Genomic DNA, 21,905 nt, shown 5'->3' on the forward strand with positions numbered 1-21,905 from the left:
CAGGCTCAGAATAAAAGAACATACCTTTAGAATGGAGATGAGCAGTACTTTCTTAAGCCAGAAGGTGATGAATCTGTGGAATTCATTGCCATTGACAACAGTGGAGGCCAAGTCATTGGTGGCCATTGTTGCTGGATGGAAAGGTGCAGCGATAGACAGGATGAAGAGAATATCTTCGACAGGGTCAGCTGTGAGGTCAGCTTTGCCATGGGGTGAATGAGGTAAACTATTCAATGGGTTAGCGGGAACTGTTGGAATGACCATTCTACCGCTGCACCATAGAGATCATCCTAACACATGGCATCCCTGTGTGGTACCTCAGCTGCATGGAGGCAGAGAGAAAGCTCTTCAGTGGGTAGTCCATAGAGCTCAGAGGACCATCGGAGCACAACCTCCAGCCTTGGAGGGCATCTACAACACACGATGCCTCAGAAAAGCCACCAGCATCCACAAAGACTCTTCACACCCCTGCAACAATCTATTCGAACTCCTTCCATCGGGCAGACAATACAAGGCATTCTACGCCCGCACCTCCAGACTCAGGAACAGCTTCATCCCCAGGGCTATAGCTGCTATGAACCGGTCCTGCTGAGCCTTATGGTCACTTCGCACAGTGATCCGGCACAGATCTACTTGCACTTTATTCTGTCTTAAAACTGTTACAATTTGTTTCATTGGGTTGTTTAAATTAATACTGACTAGCTAATTAAATTATTGTATCGTATGGGACGCGCATTCCCAATCTCGTTGTACCCCAGTACAATGACAATAAAGATATATTATATTGTATTGTATTGTAAAAGCAATGAACTGATGGCAGTTAAAGAAAATAAACAGACCTAGAAATGTAAAAGCTGTGAAATCCAAGGCTGCAGAACATGCCTAACAGGAGAGACTATTCTGGTGGGTAGGGAAAAAGGCGAGCCAATCTTACAGCAAAAGTGTGCTAGTTGCAGTTGTACAATTTAATATTGAGTTGAGAAGGTTGCAATGCACCCAGATGGATGGTGTCATGTCAACAAGTGCAGCAGGCCACAGGTAGGTAGATCAAGATGGGAGTAGAATTTGGTACAGAAACCTATTTGGTATGATAGTTCTGCAAATGGTCTGCAAAAATATTTCTTTTGCAAACCTTTCCACTGCTTAAGCTGCAGTTTTCCAATTTTTGACTCAAATGCTCAGATCTGTTCATAGATAATTTCACCCGATTTGTTTTCAGGAATTCAGGAATTTAACAGAAAGTGATCTCTAATTAGGTAAAGCTAGTGAATCTCCCATGAGGTCGGACTGGAGTTAAGATTCACTCAGCATGTTCCTTTGAGATCACAGCTGCAAATAGGTTATGAATAAATAACTGAAGACAATAAGAGTGCAGATTTCATTCTGAGTAATTAGAAACAAAGAAACATAGAATAATAGGTGTAATAGGTGCAGGGGTAGGCCATTTGGCCCTTCGAGCCATTCGGTGTTGGCAATTTTCACTACAGAGCCCAGATTATAGGGCTAAGGGAATCAAGGGATGCGGGGAAAAGCAGGAACGGGGTACTGATTTTAGATGATCAGCCACGATCATATTGAATGGCAATTTTACATTTATACCAAGGCAATTAACCTCCAAATCTGTATGCCAATGGAGTGGGGGAGGAAACCGAAGATCTCAGAGAAAACCCACGCAGGTCACGGGGAGAGCATACAAACTCCGTACAGACAAGCACCTGTAGTCAGGATTGAACCCAGGTCTCTGGCTCTGTAAGGCAGCAGCTCTACCGCTACACCACGAAAACACACCAAAATTAGAAACAACGCAAGAGCATTGAGCCTATCCCAACAAGTTTTATATCAAGTCAGCAACATAGAGTCATAGAGGTACATCGTATAGAAACAGGACCTTCAACCCACCAAGTCCATAGTAACCATTAACCAACCATTACATAATTATTTAATTCTCACAAATCTCAGCAATTAAAGGGTAACCAATTTTCAAAAGCCATAGGTCTCCTGAGAAAACAATATTTAGGTAAGATCTAATCTTATAAATTGATTGGAAGTGATTGTTTTCTTTAAGTGTATTCTTCCACACTTATTGTTACCAACACTCAGTATTAACCAAACAGAGAATGAGGTTAGTTTTAGTTTAGTTTTAGAGATACAGTGCAGAAACAGGCCCTTCGGCCCACCGAGTCTGCACGGACTAGCGATCCCCACACATTAACATCACCCTTCACACACAGGGACAATTTTATATTTATAGCAAGCCAATTAACCTACAAACCTGTACGTCCTTGGAGTGTGGGAGGAAACCGAAGATCTCGGAGAAAACTCACGCGTCAACAGGGAGAACGTATAAATTCCGTACCGACAGCACCCAAAGTCAGAGTCAAACCATGTGAGGCAGCAACTCTACCACAATGCCACTGTGCCACCCTTTATTCTTGAAAAGGTTGCCAATGTTAAAGGTTGCGAAGGAAGTAACATGGTAGAAATACAGTCAACTTATTCCTTACCTTGACTTCCATAGCTGGTGTCTATGCCTGATCCATCCCAGGATTCCACTGCACTATCCACACTGGGGATCGTTGCCGAGTACATCTCACAAAGCTTGACTGCCTTTTGTCCAGTGGAAATATCGTCTTCTGCATCGCTCAATTCACTCACCCGGCCTGAGACAGATGACTTTTTAGGACTCGACTCTGTGCAAAAAGACCACCCAACATTTTATTTGGAAATCCGACAACCAACATTCTCGTCTGTGCTGGGAAACATTGTCAAACTATCAACTCTCTGCAGTGCGGGCTTTATGTTGCCTTTTAAGTCATATCTATGTTTAAATCCAGAACCATAATAACAAGGCTTTTAATTCAGCTCAGTCATTTGGCTCCAAACACAACATTCTGTGGTTAAAACCATGACAACCTCAAATAGGCACGGCTTCAACATCCTCACAAAATATTAACAGGTTTGACTGAAATTAGGTATTGGTTCATATTGCAATTGGAACACAAAATGGAAATATTTTGGAATTAAAGCGAGCCCACTTTTTTTAACATCACTCCATACAAAGGCCATAACTGTCACTTTCAATTTGTTTTCATTTTCTCTTCTGTCTTCAATGACTGTTTCTCAAAGTAATTGCTGCCGTGACAACTTCAGTCTGCGCCCCATATCACAGACTTTCCCTTCTTTTCTCGCCACCTCTCTCTGCAATTTCATGCTTGTAATTTAAAACCAACCTGATTTTTCTCCCCACTGACACTGTTTGAGCTGCTGTGTGTTTCCAGGGATTTCAGGTATTTGTTAATGATTCATGTAACGGTGGTTGATAATAAAAGTTATTTATTATCAAATTTCCTGAACTTAAACAGCAGTTTGAATGCAAGTCGTTAAAGAAGCAAGCACGGGTGCAGCAAATTAAATGCTTACTATCATGCTGTTTTTTAATCTTCAGCGTGACAGTTTCTCCTGCCATCTGTAAGAGATGAATGGCCTCACTTAAAGGTTTCCCCTTCAGGCTCCTGCTGTTTATAGCCAAGATCCTGTCTCCAATATGAATGGCACCAGTCCTGAAATATAAGATACGAGAGTTAAAAAAAACTCAACAATACAGAGCTGTTGCAACATATGGCAGGGATGTTGTTTTAAACTTTACAAATGCATATGGTGTTTTATAATCATAGTGTGTTTTCGTGGCACGGAACATTAAATTAGCAATACCAGAATGACAATTAAATTCTATGTTAAGCAATACCTGAAGTGAATTACATTCTGCATGAAAAATGCACATCATTTTCGACGTGCTTTGTGAATGAGGGGGAGGTGTCTTTCATTTTTCAGTTGGGTTTCTTCGAACAAATCATTTCACCTCGCTATTTAGAAATGTTCCTCATTAACTTCATGGCTGTGTCATTTTGTCATTTTCAAAATTTGCAAAAATTGCAATGAATAAAGATGCGCATCTCCCATCCAGTGAGCAGGCTTCTGTTTTCCTGTTAAATACTCATTAAAAACATACCGTCTGCAGTGTATACAAACATCAAGCTGTGTGCAGGATCAGCAGCATTCACGTTTCCATACACTACTCATATCTTAATCAGCAATGACATAAAGGTTAGTGATCCTTATACATGCATTGTACATATCTACGCGAGTCATGGGTAATGCAGAGGGAGGGGCCCTCTCAAACTCACACGGTACGGATACAGTTACTCAGAACACGTTCCAGTGTTACATATTAAAATTCAGTTGTCTCGTGACTCACTTCACAACCTCTTCCATTGTCATGCAGTAACTAACCGCCAGAAGCTGTTAGCAAGTGCTGCCAGGGATAACAAGCCATCATTTTCTTGTTTGTCCCGGTAAATCCTCGAACAAGTGCCTCTTTGGCTTGGCTGAGGCCATGGACCTGGGGAACGGTGCACTCTTTGGAAGGGGGAATAGATTCTGCATCTCACCTTTCAGCTAACCCTCCTTTGGTTAGACTCGAGATGACTATCGGATCAAAAGGCTCTTCAGTGCCAGAAATGGTAATTCCTAATGGGCCGCCATAGCGTTTTAACTCCACAGTGTAAATGATTGCCCCAGAGCTTTCTTGTTCATCTAGAAATTTGAAAAAAGTGAAAAGCACAGTCGGTGACCCACTGAAAGCAATTAATTTACCACCGTGCCTTCCAAATCTGGAGTAAAAGAACACAGGGAATCCAGTTAGCATGTATCAGTTCCCTAATCTGTTAACAATTTCACATCGTAAAAAGTTTTGCACTGTTTCCTTAACGTATTATTAACATAACGACACAATGCTCAGCTGGGCAACAGGCTTCACATGTGATTGAGAAGGGCAGGGGGAATACACTTTGTGGTTTTAGATTGCTTCCCCTATTTCATGTCCTCTCCCTACAAAAGACCATCAGCATAACTATCGATAACTGTTGTTTTCTAAACAAACAATTAATACAGAAAGGGATGAGTTGAAAGACCAGAAACAGCAGATGCTGTAAATCTGAAGTGACAATAGAAAATATTGAAAATACACAGACAAAGAAACAGGGCAATCATTTTAGGCTGATGTCCTTTAAATCAGAGCCTAGAAAAGTTAGAAAATGACATGCTTTCATTGATGTGACTGTGGAAGGGAGTTTTGGCTAACACCCTATCAAACACCAGAAGAGAAATAAAAACCAATAACATCAAAGTAAAGCAGTAAAACACAAATCCTGGAAATCTGAAATAAAAGCAAAAAGTAACTCTCTCTCCACAAATCCTGCCCAATCTGCTAAGTAATTCCAGCATTTGAAGTTATTATTTCAGAAAGATCTGAACTGGGTGCTAATGAAACTCGTGTAACCAAGTTTAAACCAAAACTGTCAAGGAATAACAAACAATTGAGACAGCTGTTCAGAAGCAAAGGCTGGCAGCTCTCATGGAATCTGACTGGGTTTGATTAATATTTATTTATAGACAATAGACAATAGGTGCAGGAGTAGGCCATTCGGCCCTTCGAGCCAGCACCACCATTCAATGTGATCTTGGCTGATCATTCTCAATCAGTACCCCATTCCTGCCTTCTCCCCGTACCCCCTGACTCCGCTATCCTTAAGAGCTCTATCTAGCTCTCTCTTGAATGCATTCAGAGAATTGGCCTCCACTGCTTTCTGAGGCAGAGAATTCCACAGATTTACAACTCTCTGACTGAAAAAGTTTTTCCTCATCTCCGTTCTAAATGGCATACCCCTTATTCTTAAACTGTGGCCCCTGGTTCTGGACTCCCCCAACATTGGGAACATGTTTCCTGCCTCTAACGTGTCCAACCCCTTAATAATCTTATATGTTTCGATACGATCCCCTCTCATTGAGACTGAACTGAGGTATTTATTCTGTTACTTTTTTTAAGCCACAGAATCACAAAATGGTGGCAGTAAGGAAGGAGGCTGTTCAGAATCAGTGCAAGACCAATCCTGCAGAGCCCATTCCCTTGTCCTCTCCAAGCTGCCTGCATATTCTTTCCTTTCACATATTTAGCTAGTTCCTTTCAGCAGCACATTTGAATGTGCCCCACTTGCTACCCAGATGTGCCCTCCAGACACTGGCACTGGTTATTTAACTTTAATATTTCAAGCCTAATTGAAACAACCATGAAGTGAATTTACTACTAAGGAGCCAAACCCTCTTTCTACTAACTTTCCAGTTGTGGCCATTGCGATTCTGTGCCCTGTTGACAGGACACATACTGTAATGAAGCTCGACTGCACGGTGACTCCAATGATCTCACCCTCACCGCTCCCTCCTAATGGTCCTGTTATCTCAGTTTCATCCTGCATACGCCCAGCATTTGCAGCTTTGCTGCACTCCTGCGCAAAAACTCTGTTTTTTAAAGAAAACATTCCAAATGGCATTGACAAGGGTCTAATTGAGATTAAATGATCAAGGTGCAATGGAAATCAAATGATTCCCTCCTACGGCTGCAATCTCCAACAACCAAAATTTGTCCCACCACCTATCCACCCGCTGACGAGGAGCTGTGGACGTGGATGTGGTCAGGAATGGAGTGGGTACCGGGCCCTGCTTTCAGACATTTACACAGTGCCCACCCCCTTTTGAAATCAGAGTCAAACTCTGTCCATTTTAACAATCCCACAGCAAATGAAACAGATCTCTTTGAACAGTAAATGAGCAGAGGCTCTTCCAAACCAAATTCCCAATATTGTATGTATATATATATAAATTAAAACCCCAACAGGTAGCATTTATAATGATGGTAGTAAAATGCAGATATTACTTGAGCTCATTATAATGCATTCTAAAGGAATAATCAGACTCATCAATTATTTTTACATTACTGAATAACGTACCACTGAAATGATTGTGACACATAATTATGCAGCATTGGCAACAAATTATAGACTGCTTCTTCAAAGGCACTTTGATGAATGAGTAAGTGTCATGGTGTGTTTCTGCGCTAACTCAGTGAGGATGACTCAGAAGGGATCTGCTCTGGCGCACTAATGTATAATTAAGATGTCAAAAACCAACACAACAAATTGATCGCTTTATGGTCTGGTAAATGAGATTTACAATCATCTTCTATGTGCTTTGTTGTGCTTTGAACAAGCAACTTATTTAATGCAGGAAACTTCCTCCAGTGAATTGTTTAAACCATTAAATACTGCATTTAAGCACCAAAACAATAGATAAACAATATGGGGAAACAATTGAAGTATTCAGCTCATCCTCATTTGGCACAAGCCTAACCCATTTGTAATAAACCCCACTAACACATCACATGCCCCTATTCACCAGTCTTCATCGTGTGATCAAGTTCCCACTTTATTGCTTTTATTTTTATTTTTACAAATACACTTCCAGATATTTTAGTATTTTGCCATTGAGTTTTTAGTTTAGAGATACTGCGCGGGAAACAGGCCCTTTGGCCCACCGAGTCTAAGCCGACCAGCGAACATTAACGCTATCCTACACATACTAGGGATAATTTACACTTATACCAAGCATACAAACCAATTATCCTACAAACCTGTACGTCTTTGGAGTGTGGGAGGAAATCGAAGGTCTCAGAGAAAACCCACGCGGTCACGGGGAGAACGTACAAACTCCGTACAGACAAGCACCCGAAGTCGGGATCGAACCCCCGTTTCTGGCGCTACAAGTGCTGTAAGGCAGCAACCCTACCCCTGTGCCACCGTGCTGCTCATTTGCTTGGATTAGTTTTTCACATCCTGAAAAGCCTCATCAGATTATTTTAAAATCCACTCTCTAAAGCAAACAAAAATAAGACCACCCTCCTTAAATTTTCCTTCATCTACATACCCCAAATAACCTTGTTATTCAATTGAATGTTTTTATAACATGCAGTTCCACTTTTACTACTTCTTGATATTTTCGTACATTTAAAATTGAGTTTTGCAAAGATTTAAAACGGTATATATATTCCGTCAGCATTATTCTTGAAATCCTGCTTAACCTCTTTCCTATGGTCCAGGGCACTCCAGGGATATCCTTTAGAATGCAGATATGAAAAGAGTATAAAACTACATTGTATTATAAAGCTCCTATTAAGCTCCTATAAAGCTTTTATTATAATGCATCTACATTACAGGAATAACAAGTGGGCAAAGAAGAAAATTAATGATAAGAACATCGCTTAAGTCCAGAGTTATTACACGAACAGTTCTTTAATCTTAACCTTGTTACTGTGGAGAAAGATGTGGCCTTTATTTGCATATTTAGGAGGAGTATTAGAAGGAACTTCATGTTTCAGCATGGATTCAGGGCCACATACTATGGAGTGTCTAAAGAGTGATAATATAAGGCAAATTTATTCCTTAGTAATGGAATGAAGCCGCTTAGAATATGAAAGTTAATGATGATTATTCGGCCAAACTTAAGGAGTTCTTCCCCTCAGTTACTTCAATGAGAAAACTGCCTGGTTTCCTTGCATTAAAAGTCTAGTTCAACATTTCAGATTCCGGAACAGTTGCTGCTGAGTAGAAGAAAGCAAATATTATTCTACAGCATAGGAAAGGAAGGAATGGAAAGGGAAACTGTAAACCATCCGCCAGTAAGCTTGTCAAGAATGGGAGGGCAAACGCTGGAATTGATTAGTAAGCAAATGGTAATCGGGCACTAATAGAATTGGGCAGAGCCAATTTTGATTTACAAAAGAGAAATAAGATCTGACAAATTTCTTAGAGTATGTGACTGTCATCATCAAAATAAGCAGAGGGGAACTAGCAGATGTGATCTATGTGGAATTACAAGGTTTTCAGAAAAGGCAGTGCGCTAATTAATATTAAACAACATTGGGGAATGTGGTATTGGGAGTAATGCACTGGCATGGGTTAAGGATCTTTTCACAGACAAATAATGGTGTGGGAAAACATAATTTTGGGATTGGGATTCAGCAACTAATGGGCATAAGATGCGAGTGCAACAGATATCATTGATTTGGAAGAAGAGATTGGGCAGCAGTAGAGTTGCTGCTTTACAGCGCTTACAGCGCCAGAGAGCCGGTTTCGATCCCGACTACGGGTGCTGTCTGTACGGATTTTGTACGTTCTCCCCTTGACCACGTGGGTTTTCTCTGAATTCTTTGGTTTCCTCCCGCTCTTCAAAGGTGTGCAGTACCCTTGTCTTTAATTGGTTAAGGCATTGAATATAAAAGTTGAAAAGTCACGCTTCAACTGTGTTAAGACTTTGGTTGGGACAAATTTGGAGCATTGTGTGCAATTTTGATTACCCCCATAAGAAGGATATGGAGGCTTTGGAGCAGCTGCCAAATAGGTTCACCAGAATGTTGCCTGGGCTAGAGTAGTAGTTGTGAGGAAAGGTTGGACAACCATTGATTGTTTCTCTGGAGCACCAGACGCGGAGAGTTGACCAGACAGAAGGATGTAAAATTATGAGAGGCACAGATAGGATATATCATCAGAGTCTTTTCCCTCAAGGCGAGGAAATCTCAAGTACCGGAGAGCAGAGATTTAAGGTGAGAGGGGGAAAATTGAATGGAGATTTGCAAGGCAAGTTTTTATTTTACAATTTGGTAAGTGGCTGGAACATGCTGCCGGGGATGTGCTGGAAACAGGAGCAATGGAACATTTAGGCAGGCACATGAACTGGCGAGGGATGGAGGAGTATAAACCATGTGCAGGCAGATGGGATGAGTTTAAATCACTACCATGGTCGAAACAGATCTTGTGGTCGAAAGGGCATGGTACTCTTCAATGTTCTAAATCTTAGGAATGAGATGCAGGTGTCATGTTTGCCAAACAAAAATACGGCTGCCTGTTCCTTTCTACCTGAGTTGTCTTCGTCTTTACGTATCTTGAGTTTCACAAGTTCCTCGCACTGATGAAGGATTTGAACCGCATCTTCCATGGAGCAGTTATCCAAGCGAATGCTGTCGATGGCGAGCAGCTTGTCTCCCAGCTCCAAAGTTCCAGTTCTGTTTAGAAATATATATCATGGTTACAGAGGCACCTTTCAACCAGGTGAAGCTTTCAATTTAACTTCATGGTAATAGAGGCTGAGTGGGCAAAGGGAAATGGCTAGCAATGCTGGAAAATCCAAATGAAAAACAACCAACCAGCGGACAGGCAGCAGTTATTGGGAGAGTTTAGGTCGATCGAGTCTCATTAAGACTGGGATAAGATGCAGGATGGCAGGGACAAAAAGGAAGAAGTGCATAAATGTTAAGATGTGTGGTGGAAAAAGAAAGTTCTGGAAATAATTTTTTTTTGGAGTGTTAGTGAAAGATTGCGAATCTGAAATGTCATTTGTTTCTCCCTCCACAAATGTTGCCTGACGTGTTTGATACCTTCAGCATTTTTTTAATTTTATTTCAGATTTTCAGCATTCACATTATTCTGCAATTGTACAATGGAAGGCAGGAGATATTAAGCTATGTAGGAAAAAAACTGCAGATGCTGGTTTAAATTGAAGGTAGACACAAAATGCTCGAGTAACTCAGCGGGTCAGGCAGCATCTCGGGAGAGAAGGAATGAAGGGTCTTGACCCGAATCGTCACCCATTCCTTCTCTCCCGAGATGCTGCCTGACCCGCTGAGGTAATCCAGCATTTTGTGTCTACCTTCAACGTAACTTAGCTTATTGTCCCGTGCACCGAGGTAAAGTGAAAAGCTTTGGTCTCGTGCTAACCAGTCAGCGGAAAGCCAACACGTGATTACAATCGAGCCATTTACAGTGGACAGATACACGATAAGGGAATAACATTTAGTGAAAGGTAAAGCCAGTAATGTCCAATCAAAGATAGAGCGAGGGTCCCCGATGATGTAGATAGTAGTTCAAGCTTTCTCTCTGGTTGTGGTAGGATGGTTCAGTTGCCTGATATCAGCTGGGAAGCAACTGTCCCTGAATCTGGAGGTGTGCGTTTTTACACTTCTATACCATTTAGTATACACTTTTACTCTACATCTCTCAGTACCTTTGGGGTGTCAATGATGAAGCAAAAGCCAAGCAGCTTTCTATTTCCCTGTCACGTGATTTTTAGTATCTGCACAGGCAAGTGACAATGTTTTAAAATGCCACTTATAAACTCGCTTGATCTAATGAATGGGCGGCATGGTGCACAATTTGTTCACCACACCCCACTCCCCAAAAGACGGACTATCGGTCTGGAGATGCACATTAGCGTTTGATTTCTCCACGTCTACACTAATGCACATGCAAGTTCTTGGTGCCTGCAATTCTTGATCCTGGAATAGGGCAGCAGGGATTGTAAATATCTCTGACAATCAGAGACAAAGAACAATTAATTACACAGATTTAAATCATTCAACCTTAGATTAATGGGGAAAAAAAATCTCAACACATTAAACTCTAAATAAGTAAAATAACCCCAAGCTCTTACCCTTTACCACAGCATCAACAACCCCCAGTCTCACATGCCAGTGTGATGGAACCGGTAGAGTTAGGTGGAAGGAACCTTTTGTATGCTGCGTAGTTCCAAGACTGACTTTCTTGGTCATCATGACAACCGCCTTAAGATTACTCATAGCAAAGGGTTCATGGGTATAAAGCTGAGGGGCCAGATGTGAAGTACATCTGAGACTCTTTGCTGTGCAGCGGTGTCAATGGCATGTGCAGTTTCACAGTGCAAGGTCAGTGACACTGACACTTGCCCTCCAGTTCACTTAGGACTTCTGCACATCCATAATAAAGTGGACATCCATCACAATTGATGATGACCACAACATAAATCAAGTGCATCACTAAAGTGAGCTCACTGGTCTGAAATTCTCAGGTGCACCAAGTATGTTGAACACCAGTTAAATTACTGGTTTACTATCTAGTCATGGCAGCTGGGGAATGTAAAATTAATTAAATAAATGTAATTAATTAAGTTAATTTAATGTGAGCATCAGAGTGCTTGATTGTCATTAAAACCCATCTGGTTCACTAATTTCCTTCAGTGAAAGAAACCTACCCGGTTTCAGACGGCAAGGGCCATTCTTGCAGAAACACTCTGTTCAGGTGCAATTTGGGATACAAACAATGCCCATATCCTGTAAACGCTTTACAAAATGGCAGTCTCTGTCAAGGTACTGATCTTGCAGACAGCATTATGTGAGGTGCCATAAGTGGAGGTGAAACGTACGCCAAATATCCAGTCCCTTTAGCATTTTGAGATTTTCACTAGAAAACGCTCGCGCATAAAGAGTAGATTTGAACAAACAATGTTTGTAATCAAATAAACTATCAGCTTCCATCGAGGAGTGCGAAACTGCCACCAGGTGTTAGGGACTCCTACCTAACCAAAATTAATTGGATAAGGCTATCAGGAGAGGGTGGAGTGGTGTTGAAAATAATATGCAGGGTATTTAAGACCATGTGTGGGCCAACAACTAGAACTGGACTTCAGGTCTTAGGGTTGGAACTGGCCAGAGGAAAGGCCCTGTTAAGTTTTAAACAATATGTGTTTTTAATTTGATAAGTCACATAAAAGGTTAGGGGCACAATACCTTGTGGGGTTGGGGTTACATAAAAAGGCATAGATTAGCGTAGCTAATTAAGAGAAAAAAAGTTAGGGTAAATGGGCCATTTTTGGATTGGCAATTGGTAATTAGTGGTGGGCCACAGTGATCAGACCTGTCAATGACTTATCATCAACATTAACTAACTGGATAAAACAAACAAATTTGCTGATGATACAATGATAATTGGCAAACAATTTGCAAGGGGGACATTTGCTGATTGGCATGGACAGGATAGCCTGTGATGTAGGACTGTAAAATACTTGCAAGGGAATATAGATAGGTCAGGTGAGGCTGCAAGATGCTAGCAGATGGAATATTATGTAGCAAAATGTAAGTTATCTGCTTTTGAAGATAGTTCAAAAAAGCATATTTAATGAAAGGTATATTTAATAAATATTTAATAAGTGCAATGGTAGCCGAGGTTTCCAACATGAAACACAAAGAGTTGGCATACAGGTACAGCAAGTAATTAATGGAATATTGGTACTTGTTATAAGAGGTATAAAATATAAAGATAGGGAAGTTTTGATACATTTTACTGGGCATGGGTGAGACCACATCTGAAACACTGCACTTTGTTCTGGTTTCTTTGTTTAAGAGAATATATGCTTTAATTGGAGGCATTGCTGAGAAGATTCATTAGTTTACTTCCTGAGATGAAGGAGATGGTAAATGAAGAGAGGCAGGGCCGTCTTAACGCATGGGCCAGATGGGCACTTGCCCGGGGGCCCACGAGCATAGGGGCCCCATGCTGATATGTGTATGTTAAGTGACTTGCAATAAATAAATACTACTTTAAAAATGTAGGTTCAATAAGTGCTTTTTTCGCAACATTTTCCATCACTAAGTGCTTCTCACAGCGATCTGTAAGTGCTTTTCGCAACAATGTAGCACCCTAAGTCCATCGCTAAGTGCTTTTCGGTAAGTGCTTTTCGCCGGCACGACAGGGGGGGGGCTGGTAGGGAAAGGGGGGTGGGGGAGAGTAACGGTAGGGGCCCCAGTACACTGCTTTGCCCGGGGGACCATAATGCTGTAAAAACGGCCCTGAAGAGAGGTTGAGCAAACTAGGCCCAATCTTATTGAAGTTTAAAACATTGAGAGCTAATCTTATCAATACATATACACCGATCAGCCAAAACATTATGACCACCTGCCTAATATGCTGTTGATCCTCCGTGTGCCGCCAAAACAGCGCCGCCCGGCCGAGGCATGGACTCTACAAGACCCCTGAAGGTGTCCTGTGATATCTGGCACCAAAACATTAGCAGCAGATCCTTCAAGTCCTGTAAATCGTGAGGTGGAGCCGCCGTGGATCAGACTTGTCGATCCAGCACATCCCACAGATGCTCAATCGGATTGAGATCTGGAGAATTTGGAGGCCAGGGCAACACCGTGAACACTTCATCATGTTCCTCAAACCATTCCCGAACAGTGTGGCAGGGCGCATTATCCTGCTGAAAGAGGCCACTGCCATCAGGGAATACCATTGCCATGAAGGGTGTACCTGGTCTGCAACGATGTTTAGGTAGATGACACGTGTCATATTGACGTCCACATGAATGGCCAGACCCAGGTTTTCCCAGCAGAACATTGCCCAGAGCACCACACTCCCTTGTTGTCTTCCCACAGTCGGTTCAGACTAGACGTGATAGCCTTCGTTGCCCTTGTGCATCGATGAGCCTTGGGCAACCAACACCCTGTCGCCGGTTTGTGGTTTGTCTCTCCTTGGACCACTGTCGGTAGGTACTCACCACTGCTGACCGGGAGCACCCCACAAGCCTTGTCGTTTCAGAGATGCTCTGACCCAGCCGTCTGGCCATAACAATTTGGCCCTTGTCAAAGTCACTCAGGTCTTTACTCCTGCCCATTTCTCCTGCATCCAAAACATCAACTTCAAGAACTGACTGTTCACTTGCTGCCTTATATATCCCACCCCTTGACAGGTGCCATTGTAACAAGATAACCAATGTATTCACTTCACCTGTCAGTGGTCATAATGTTTTGGCTGATCGGTGTATAGTTCAAAATGATCTCTTCAATGCATGTACGGTTCATCATATTCCAGGTGGAGATTTACAGACACTTGGTCTACAAGGAGGAGAGAGCAGACATCCGTTGAGATCAAGTCTGAAGAATGGTCTTGACCCGAAATGTTACCCATTCCTTCTATCCAGAGATGCTGCTTGTTATTCTGGCATTTTGTGTCTATCTTCGATGTAAACCAGCATCTGTAGTTCCTTCCTACACAAGCATTGAGATCAAGATTGGATTAGCCTTGATCTTAATGAATAGTGAAGCAGGCTTCACAAATTACCTATTCCTGCTACTCACGTTCTTCATTACCTCATGACCAACCTCTGTGGATATCACTTGGTTCCATCTGAACCAAGTTACCTTAAACGGTTTCCTCTCACCTCCATTCTGTTGCTCATCCCCTCACTCCACCTGTTCTATTATTCATTATTCTATCACACAATATCTTATTGAAGGCTTTTGGGGAATTATGATTACTATATTATTAAAGAGAGAGAGATAATGATTTGATGAGACCTATATTTAAAGTAAGAAGATATTGGAAAGACAGATAAAATGTTAAACTTGGAGAATGGTGACATTAATAAAGGGCAGAATTTTGCTATTTGAATATTAGATGTAATATAAAAGGATAATAAAAGAAATTAATTTGTAGTTTTGAAGGACAAGCTTACAGAATGTGATCCAAAAAGTATTGCTGAAATTATCAAGTCTCATTTAATAAAAATGTAAATGTCTTAAATCGCCATCAGTTCTTGGGGAAGTATTAATCTTCTGATGAAGGCTGGTCTTTCTGTGGAGAAGTATAAAACGGAGATCTTGTAACCTAGAGGCACAGCTGGAACATGTTGATGGGCTGTGGGTAGAAGGGATAGGGCTTGCAGAGGGAACCGGTCGATGACAATTATTAATAGCTATAATCTGTAATAATTTAAAATATAATCTGTAATAATTTAAAATTTGATAGATGGTGTGAAAACTAGCGAGTCTGCAGTCGTGAATATTGTTGAGGATTCAGCATTAATGATCAACTTTGGAAAGCTGTACAGTACACACTGTGCACATATTACTGTGAGTCACTGTACTGCAGTCCTGTAAATCGAATGCACAACCAGATGCGAACCGTCGCCAATGATAAAAGCACCTTCAGAGTTTGATAGCTTACCTGTGGGCAACGCTTCCCTTTTTAATGTCAGAAATAATGAGCGGGTCCCCTGCTCTTCTGCTTGCAGGTGCTGCGGTAAAAAAAAGAGTCATTTATGACATCACATTACATGATGGATAAAAACATTTCACTTTTTTCCCCTCGAACAGTAGCTGTTAAATTAGCAATAATACTGCTGTCAGATTGGCAGCTGCAATACAAAGTTATCGTGTATTTTCAGCCAACAAGAATGAGAAAGAATGTCAACATATGTATGAGTATTTTGCAAAGGTTATTTGTCAAGGTTTTGCAGGGAAAGCTGATAAAATGGTTAATACAGAAAATAAACTCAACTGGCATTCTCAAAATTAAATACAAACACAAATCCATTTGATTTCACTTCAGTTAATGGAAATCCCTTCACAAAGGCAGTGGGTTGCTATAGAAGTGCCTTCAGATAACATTGTGAATTCATGCATTAACCATTAACAATCAGAGGTTTGAGGAGCACTAGACCAGTTCATGGCTTTTCTTGGCTCATGGGTGCTCAGTTGATACAGCCCTGCCGGCATGCAAGCCGCTGATGTCTTGCATCTGATTTCCCATCTGTATTGTTTGACTTCATTCCACTTGAGTTTAGAGTGGAGGGCGTAGATGGGAGAAAGTGTTAGACATAGGTTCTCCTTCAATAAGATCTATCAATAGTCTTGGGAAATATATTTCTAAGCACGCCGAGTACAAATAAGGCTCGGCACTGACGAGTCCTGTCGTTGACCAGCCGACAGAAAGCTCAAGCACAACAAGCCCCACTCGATAAGCCATTAGATACAGAACTTCCATTGGTCAGCGCAGAGGTGTGGTGGCATTTGGAAAATGATATTTCAGCACAAAGTTAATGCCCTCAGGTGGAATGAGGTGAGGGACAGATTTTTAAAAGTATGCATTTTTAAATTATATTCTTATTAAATATGAAGTCCAATCATTGACTCTTTCTAGCCCTGTATAGCAGTGAGGTGATAAAATGATGCAGGAGACATTGCTTCGCAGGCTACCGCACAGAACAACAGGCTTGGGCAACATTAAAAACACGGCAGATTTGTGCAAATCCCTGGTTTGCAAGTGCCCATTTGGAGTTAGATCTCCAGTTTACATTTTCCTGCATCTTAGGAATTTTATTTAAACTATTCTATGAAGTATCTGGTTAAAATATACCCTCTTATTTATACATGGCAAAAGGTCACCACCATCAAATCTTGCCAGATTTTTATTGGAATTTAAAAAAAACCCTTCCCTTTTAATTTGTACACCAATGTTAATGACTGCATTAGAAGGGCAAATGCTCCTCTGAACACTCCATAATCCATTACCATTATTACCCAACAGAGCAGAAATATATTCTTCCATCAAAAAAAAGCAAGCAAGAATTCCATTAAACAAATTATCCAGAATGTCATAAGGTCATAAGTGACAGGAGCAGAATTAGGCCATTCGGCCCATCAAGTCTACTCCACCATTCAATCATGGCTGATCCATCTCTTCCTCCTAACCCCATTCTCCAGCCTTCTCCCCATAACCCCTGACACCCGTACTAATCAAGAATCGATCTATCCCTGCCTTTAAAAATATCCATTGACCTGCCCTCCTCAGCCTTCTGTGGCAAAGAATTCCACAGATTCACCACCCTGGTGAACAAGAGTGCACAAAATGTGTTGCACAAAGACAGGCAGATGATCCTGAAGTTACGTCACAGAACTGGAAGTGACTGGCTGCACACTGTTCAGGGGTTGAGTGCCGAGGGCTGGGTGTTCCTGGAAAGATATTGTTTGGCTGTTAAGCCTTACTGTTGCAGTTTAGCTGCAGGACTGAGCCCTACAAATTGCCACTTGCAACAAGGGGTTGACTTACACACCATTGGAATACTTTTGCTGACCGGCCAGATTATTGGGACGTCAATGGCAGTCTGCAGAATGCTCCAGAAAGTAACATAATCAAACATGGTCAAATAGTTGGACTATTTTTGCAGGTTTGAGAATATCTTGGAAATGAACTATCAATGCAACGCAACGTTGAGAGCAGCCTAGGCACTAAATGAAGTGGATCTTGGCCTATATACGGCAGCACGGTGGCGCAGCGGTAGAGTTGCTGCCTTACAGCGCCGGACACTCAGGTTCGATCCTGACTACGGGCGCCGTCTGTACGGAGTTTGTACGTTCTCCCCGTGACCTGCATGGGTGTTCTCCGAGATCTTCGGTTTCGTCCCACACTCCAAAGACGTACAGGTATGTAGGTCAATTGGCTGGGTAAATGTAAAAATTGTCCCTAGTGGGTATAGGATACTGTTAATGTGCGGGGATCGCTGGGCGGCGCGGACCCGGTGGGCTGAAGGGCCTGTTTCTGCGCTGTATCTCTAAAATAAAATATTTTTAAAATATGTTCGATGGAGAAGCGTTTGACATTATTAAGAGACGATGAATGAGGGACGTCCCCATTGTTTGTTCAGCACAAATCCCAGACTGTAACTTCTTGGATTTCAGGGACATTTCTCAACACTATTTAATAACTGGTGGGAATCTTGCCAAATCTCTATGAAGTAAGGAGTTACCTTGGAGACTGGTAGCATTAGGAAGAATGGCCTTGGAGGAGGAGGAGGAGGAGGAGGAGGAGGAGGAGGAACCCTGTCGATTGCCGTTGGCAGGAAAAGTCTTGAAGAAATAGGGTTTACCAAGCGGCAACAAACAGGCTCCTTATGCATAATATAAGGAGGAATTGCATAATGAAAATCCATTTACCTCTTATTTCAGACTTGATGAGGATTGTGCTCAGTTTGTCAGAATCCCAGTAAGATGGCGTGAGGTACAAATTCAATGTCACCTCTCCCGCCCATCTCCCCACCGTTTTAATTACCCAGCCAGCAAATACATACAAGGTCATTGAGGTTATAAATTCTTCTTCTGGGATGCTCATCTTTGAAGCATCAATTAACCAAAAAACAAGCTGAAAGCCTTGCAATTTTTAAGCATATTTTTAATCTTATTCTCAGAACTGTTGAATTATTGCTGGCGTTATTTCATTACAACATTTGATTTCAGTCCGCAACCTCAGGTTCCGGCTCATTAGGCTCGCTATGTGATCTCACAGCATTTAATAGGATGTAAAGTACAAGACCATTTTGGAATTCACCAGTGTTCTACACCCAACTCTATAACATTTATTTATCATTTCCTAAGAATCAACCGTCTGTTTATTATTTATTTTAATAGTTCCTCTCAAGAGGCAATTCCTAAGCCAATTTTCATAAAAACCAATGATATTATCTATATTAGCTCTTGTCTGAGTTTCATCATTAATGATCCATATTACCATGGGAGCTTCAACAACACAGGAAAATTGATTCAAAATGCACAGTTTTAATGGAAATTATCTATTACTTTAGAAACATGTTAATCAGTGTGTAATCTTGATACTTGGTGATGTGGTGATAAATTTATATTGCAAAAATAAATAAATCAGTAATTTTTTTTAAATTCTTATATTTTCATACAGCATAATGAGGAGTTGTGGAAATTGAGCTCCTTTATTGCAGCTGTGTTTGTCTGCAAAATGATATAATTTAAACCAAGGCTATGAAACCAATGCTGAATATTTTACAAAATCTCAAAGGAACGCTAGCCTGGTAGTTTAGCTACAAATCTGCCAGTGAACAAGTGGAAGCTCGGCTGGAGAGATGGCTGCACCAGTGATAACTCCATAAATATAGCACGTCCTATACGCAGGTTTATTGGACCCCTGTGTTGCAGGTCGAGTACCTACATGCAACAGAAACAAATTATAATCTGCAACTCTTATGCTCCAGGGACAGCAGGGAAGAAATCCAGTCGCAATTCAAAATAAATTTGTTAGTTCCTCATATTGAATTTGGATTTGGAAACTGCTTGTTATTTGAAGTTCCCTGAAGTGGTTCAACTTGTTTTGGAAATTGATTCCCAAGGACATTGAGGGTTGGCCTCAGAGGTTTCAACATTGAACCTCTGCTTGCTGGCCTTCTCTCCAAATATTAACTCTTCATAACACCCTCTACCATTATCCTTACCTACTTGCCCATCACCCATCCATTGTGAACGACACTGCCCCCTACTCTGAACAAAACTTCACATGTACAATTGTTATTCTTCCAGGCCTCAATCCACCCTTTGTCAATAACATTGTTATCTGCTTTCAATTCTCTCCCTTAATACTCCATTATGGGAATAAGTGAAATTGTTGCCAGACTGTGATGCTAGCTATTGAGTGCAGACTGGCACAAAACTATAAGGAGTTGATGGCCTTTCGTATTGTTGATCGTTATCATCCTTTATTTTTGCATTCAAATGCTGAGGAGTGTTGGGCTGGTAGATAATATGCAAGGCATGAGCAAGGACCTGAATTTGCATGTATTCAGAGGGAAATAGAAGTATTGGGACAAAAGTTTGCACATGCCCATTCATAACTTCATGCTACTTTTGATTGATTATTATGGGGAGGGGAGGCAGGTGACTATTTATGCCCTCCTCACTCCCCCCTCTCCCCTCCCTCTCACCCCCCTCCAACATTCATTTACTTTCTTCCAAACATGGAGAGATAGTGATCCAAGCGCCGGTTTGGATGTACCGTAGCGGCTTAGTCTTCCATTGTCTCGGTCCAGTTCTTTGGAAATCTTGTCAATCTTATCACTTCTCAACTGTTGACAATGAGAAACCACCTACCATCCCTTTAATTTTATCACAACTTCCCTCTGCTTTAATTTACAAAGTACATAAAACCATAAGAAATGTGAGTGGGAGTTCAGGCCAGTTCTCTGCCATTCAGTACGGTCATAGCTGATCTCTAACTCTACTTTCCTGCACTAACCCCATCTCTTCACCCTTTTAATATCAAAACAATCTTTCAAACTTAACCTCAAATATCTACTCAGTGACTGAGCCTCAAAAAAGCTTCTTCAGTAGAGAGATACAAAGTGCCTCAGAAAGTAATAATCCAGAAAATTCCAAAATAAATCTATATGTGGGAATTTGCCACAGAAAGCTGTGGAGGTCGAGTCAATAGATATTTTTAAGGCAGGGATAGATAGATTCTTGATTAGTAAGGGTGTCAGGTGTTATGGGGAGAAGGCAGGAGAATGGGGTTCAGAAGGAAAGATAGATCAGCCATGATTGAAAGGCGGTGTGGACGATGGGCCGAATGGCCTAATTCTGCTCCTATCACTTATCAACTAGTAAGGATACAAATATTACAACTCACTCCCAAATAAAAATGCTCTTTTACATTTACGAACTGAATAGCCCCAAATTAAAGATTCAATCTTGACCTCGAAGAACATCCAATAATCAGCTGTACTTTTATGATCATGCATCCCAAAAAACAGATTGAATTACACTTAGTCCCATCCATCAAGCACTCTGTACGTATTTCAAACCTTGCACACGTATTTCTCCAAAATTTTCAATGGATATACCAAACAAAATCACCAGCTGGCACGTAAGAACGATGCAAAATCCCATAAAAAATAATTAGACCCTTGGGTCAAATTTCTTAATGGTAAAATGGGGAAATGACTAGCTGGAGAATTTAGCTGTGTGATATTTATAGGGTGATTTAAAAAAAATAAAATGTGAATTTGTTCTAAATGAAGTCACTTTCCTTGTGCAGCGCGAGGTTGATGTCCATCAAAGTGGAGCAAGATGTCTGACATATATCGGCTTTTAAAAAGCAGGTGCTGGCCACAAGCCACATTAATTTGTTCTTGGCAAGTTATTAACTCATTGAGTCATTAAAAATCAAACTGTTTAATTAATGGGCCATGAATGACGCTGCTGAATGAGTTTTGCTGAGCCTTGTTATGGGCATAATATAAAAGGCACAGAAGTTAGGGAACCAGCCAAACGCCCCTGATCCTTCATATTGCTTTGGTTGACATGGTTATCCTGGTTGCTCTCCAATAACACATTAAACGTAAGATCTCTAAGAAAAACGCACCAGTGATATCACAAAAGGCAGCTTGAACACAAAGGAGAAATTACTAACTTCACAATGTATACCACCAAAATAGCATTAAGTGATAATTAATCACACGATAAAAAATGTTGATCATTGCAATGTATCAAAGTGTAATTTTACATTTTTTAACAACTCTTTTCTACGCTTTGGGGATGATTTAATTTACTAATTTTCTTTAAGTACCATTTCTACTTT

The 21,905-nt window shown here is 41.1% G+C and overlaps 1 protein-coding gene across 5 annotated transcripts in view; it reads right to left on the reverse strand.

The window, feature by feature from the left end:
* The window catches only part of grip1 (glutamate receptor interacting protein 1), a 374,255-nt gene that overhangs the window by 18,708 nt on the left and 333,642 nt on the right, over positions 1-21,905 (reverse strand). For all 5 annotated transcript variants that reach the window (XM_078417383.1, XM_078417381.1, XM_078417380.1 and 2 more), the window contains 5 exons: positions 15,699-15,768; positions 9,804-9,949; positions 4,449-4,593; positions 3,421-3,560; positions 2,505-2,690 (listed from right to left, as the gene is read on the reverse strand). In XM_078417383.1, coding sequence (XP_078273509.1) covers positions 2,505-2,690; positions 3,421-3,560; positions 4,449-4,593; positions 9,804-9,949; positions 15,699-15,768 — 687 coding nt within the window. The remainder of the gene's footprint in view (positions 1-2,504; positions 2,691-3,420; positions 3,561-4,448; positions 4,594-9,803; positions 9,950-15,698; positions 15,769-21,905) is intronic.

The sequence above is a fragment of the Rhinoraja longicauda genome, chromosome 20, assembly GCF_053455715.1.
Source record: "Rhinoraja longicauda isolate Sanriku21f chromosome 20, sRhiLon1.1, whole genome shotgun sequence".
Classification (NCBI taxonomy): Eukaryota; Metazoa; Chordata; class Chondrichthyes; order Rajiformes; family Arhynchobatidae; genus Rhinoraja; species Rhinoraja longicauda.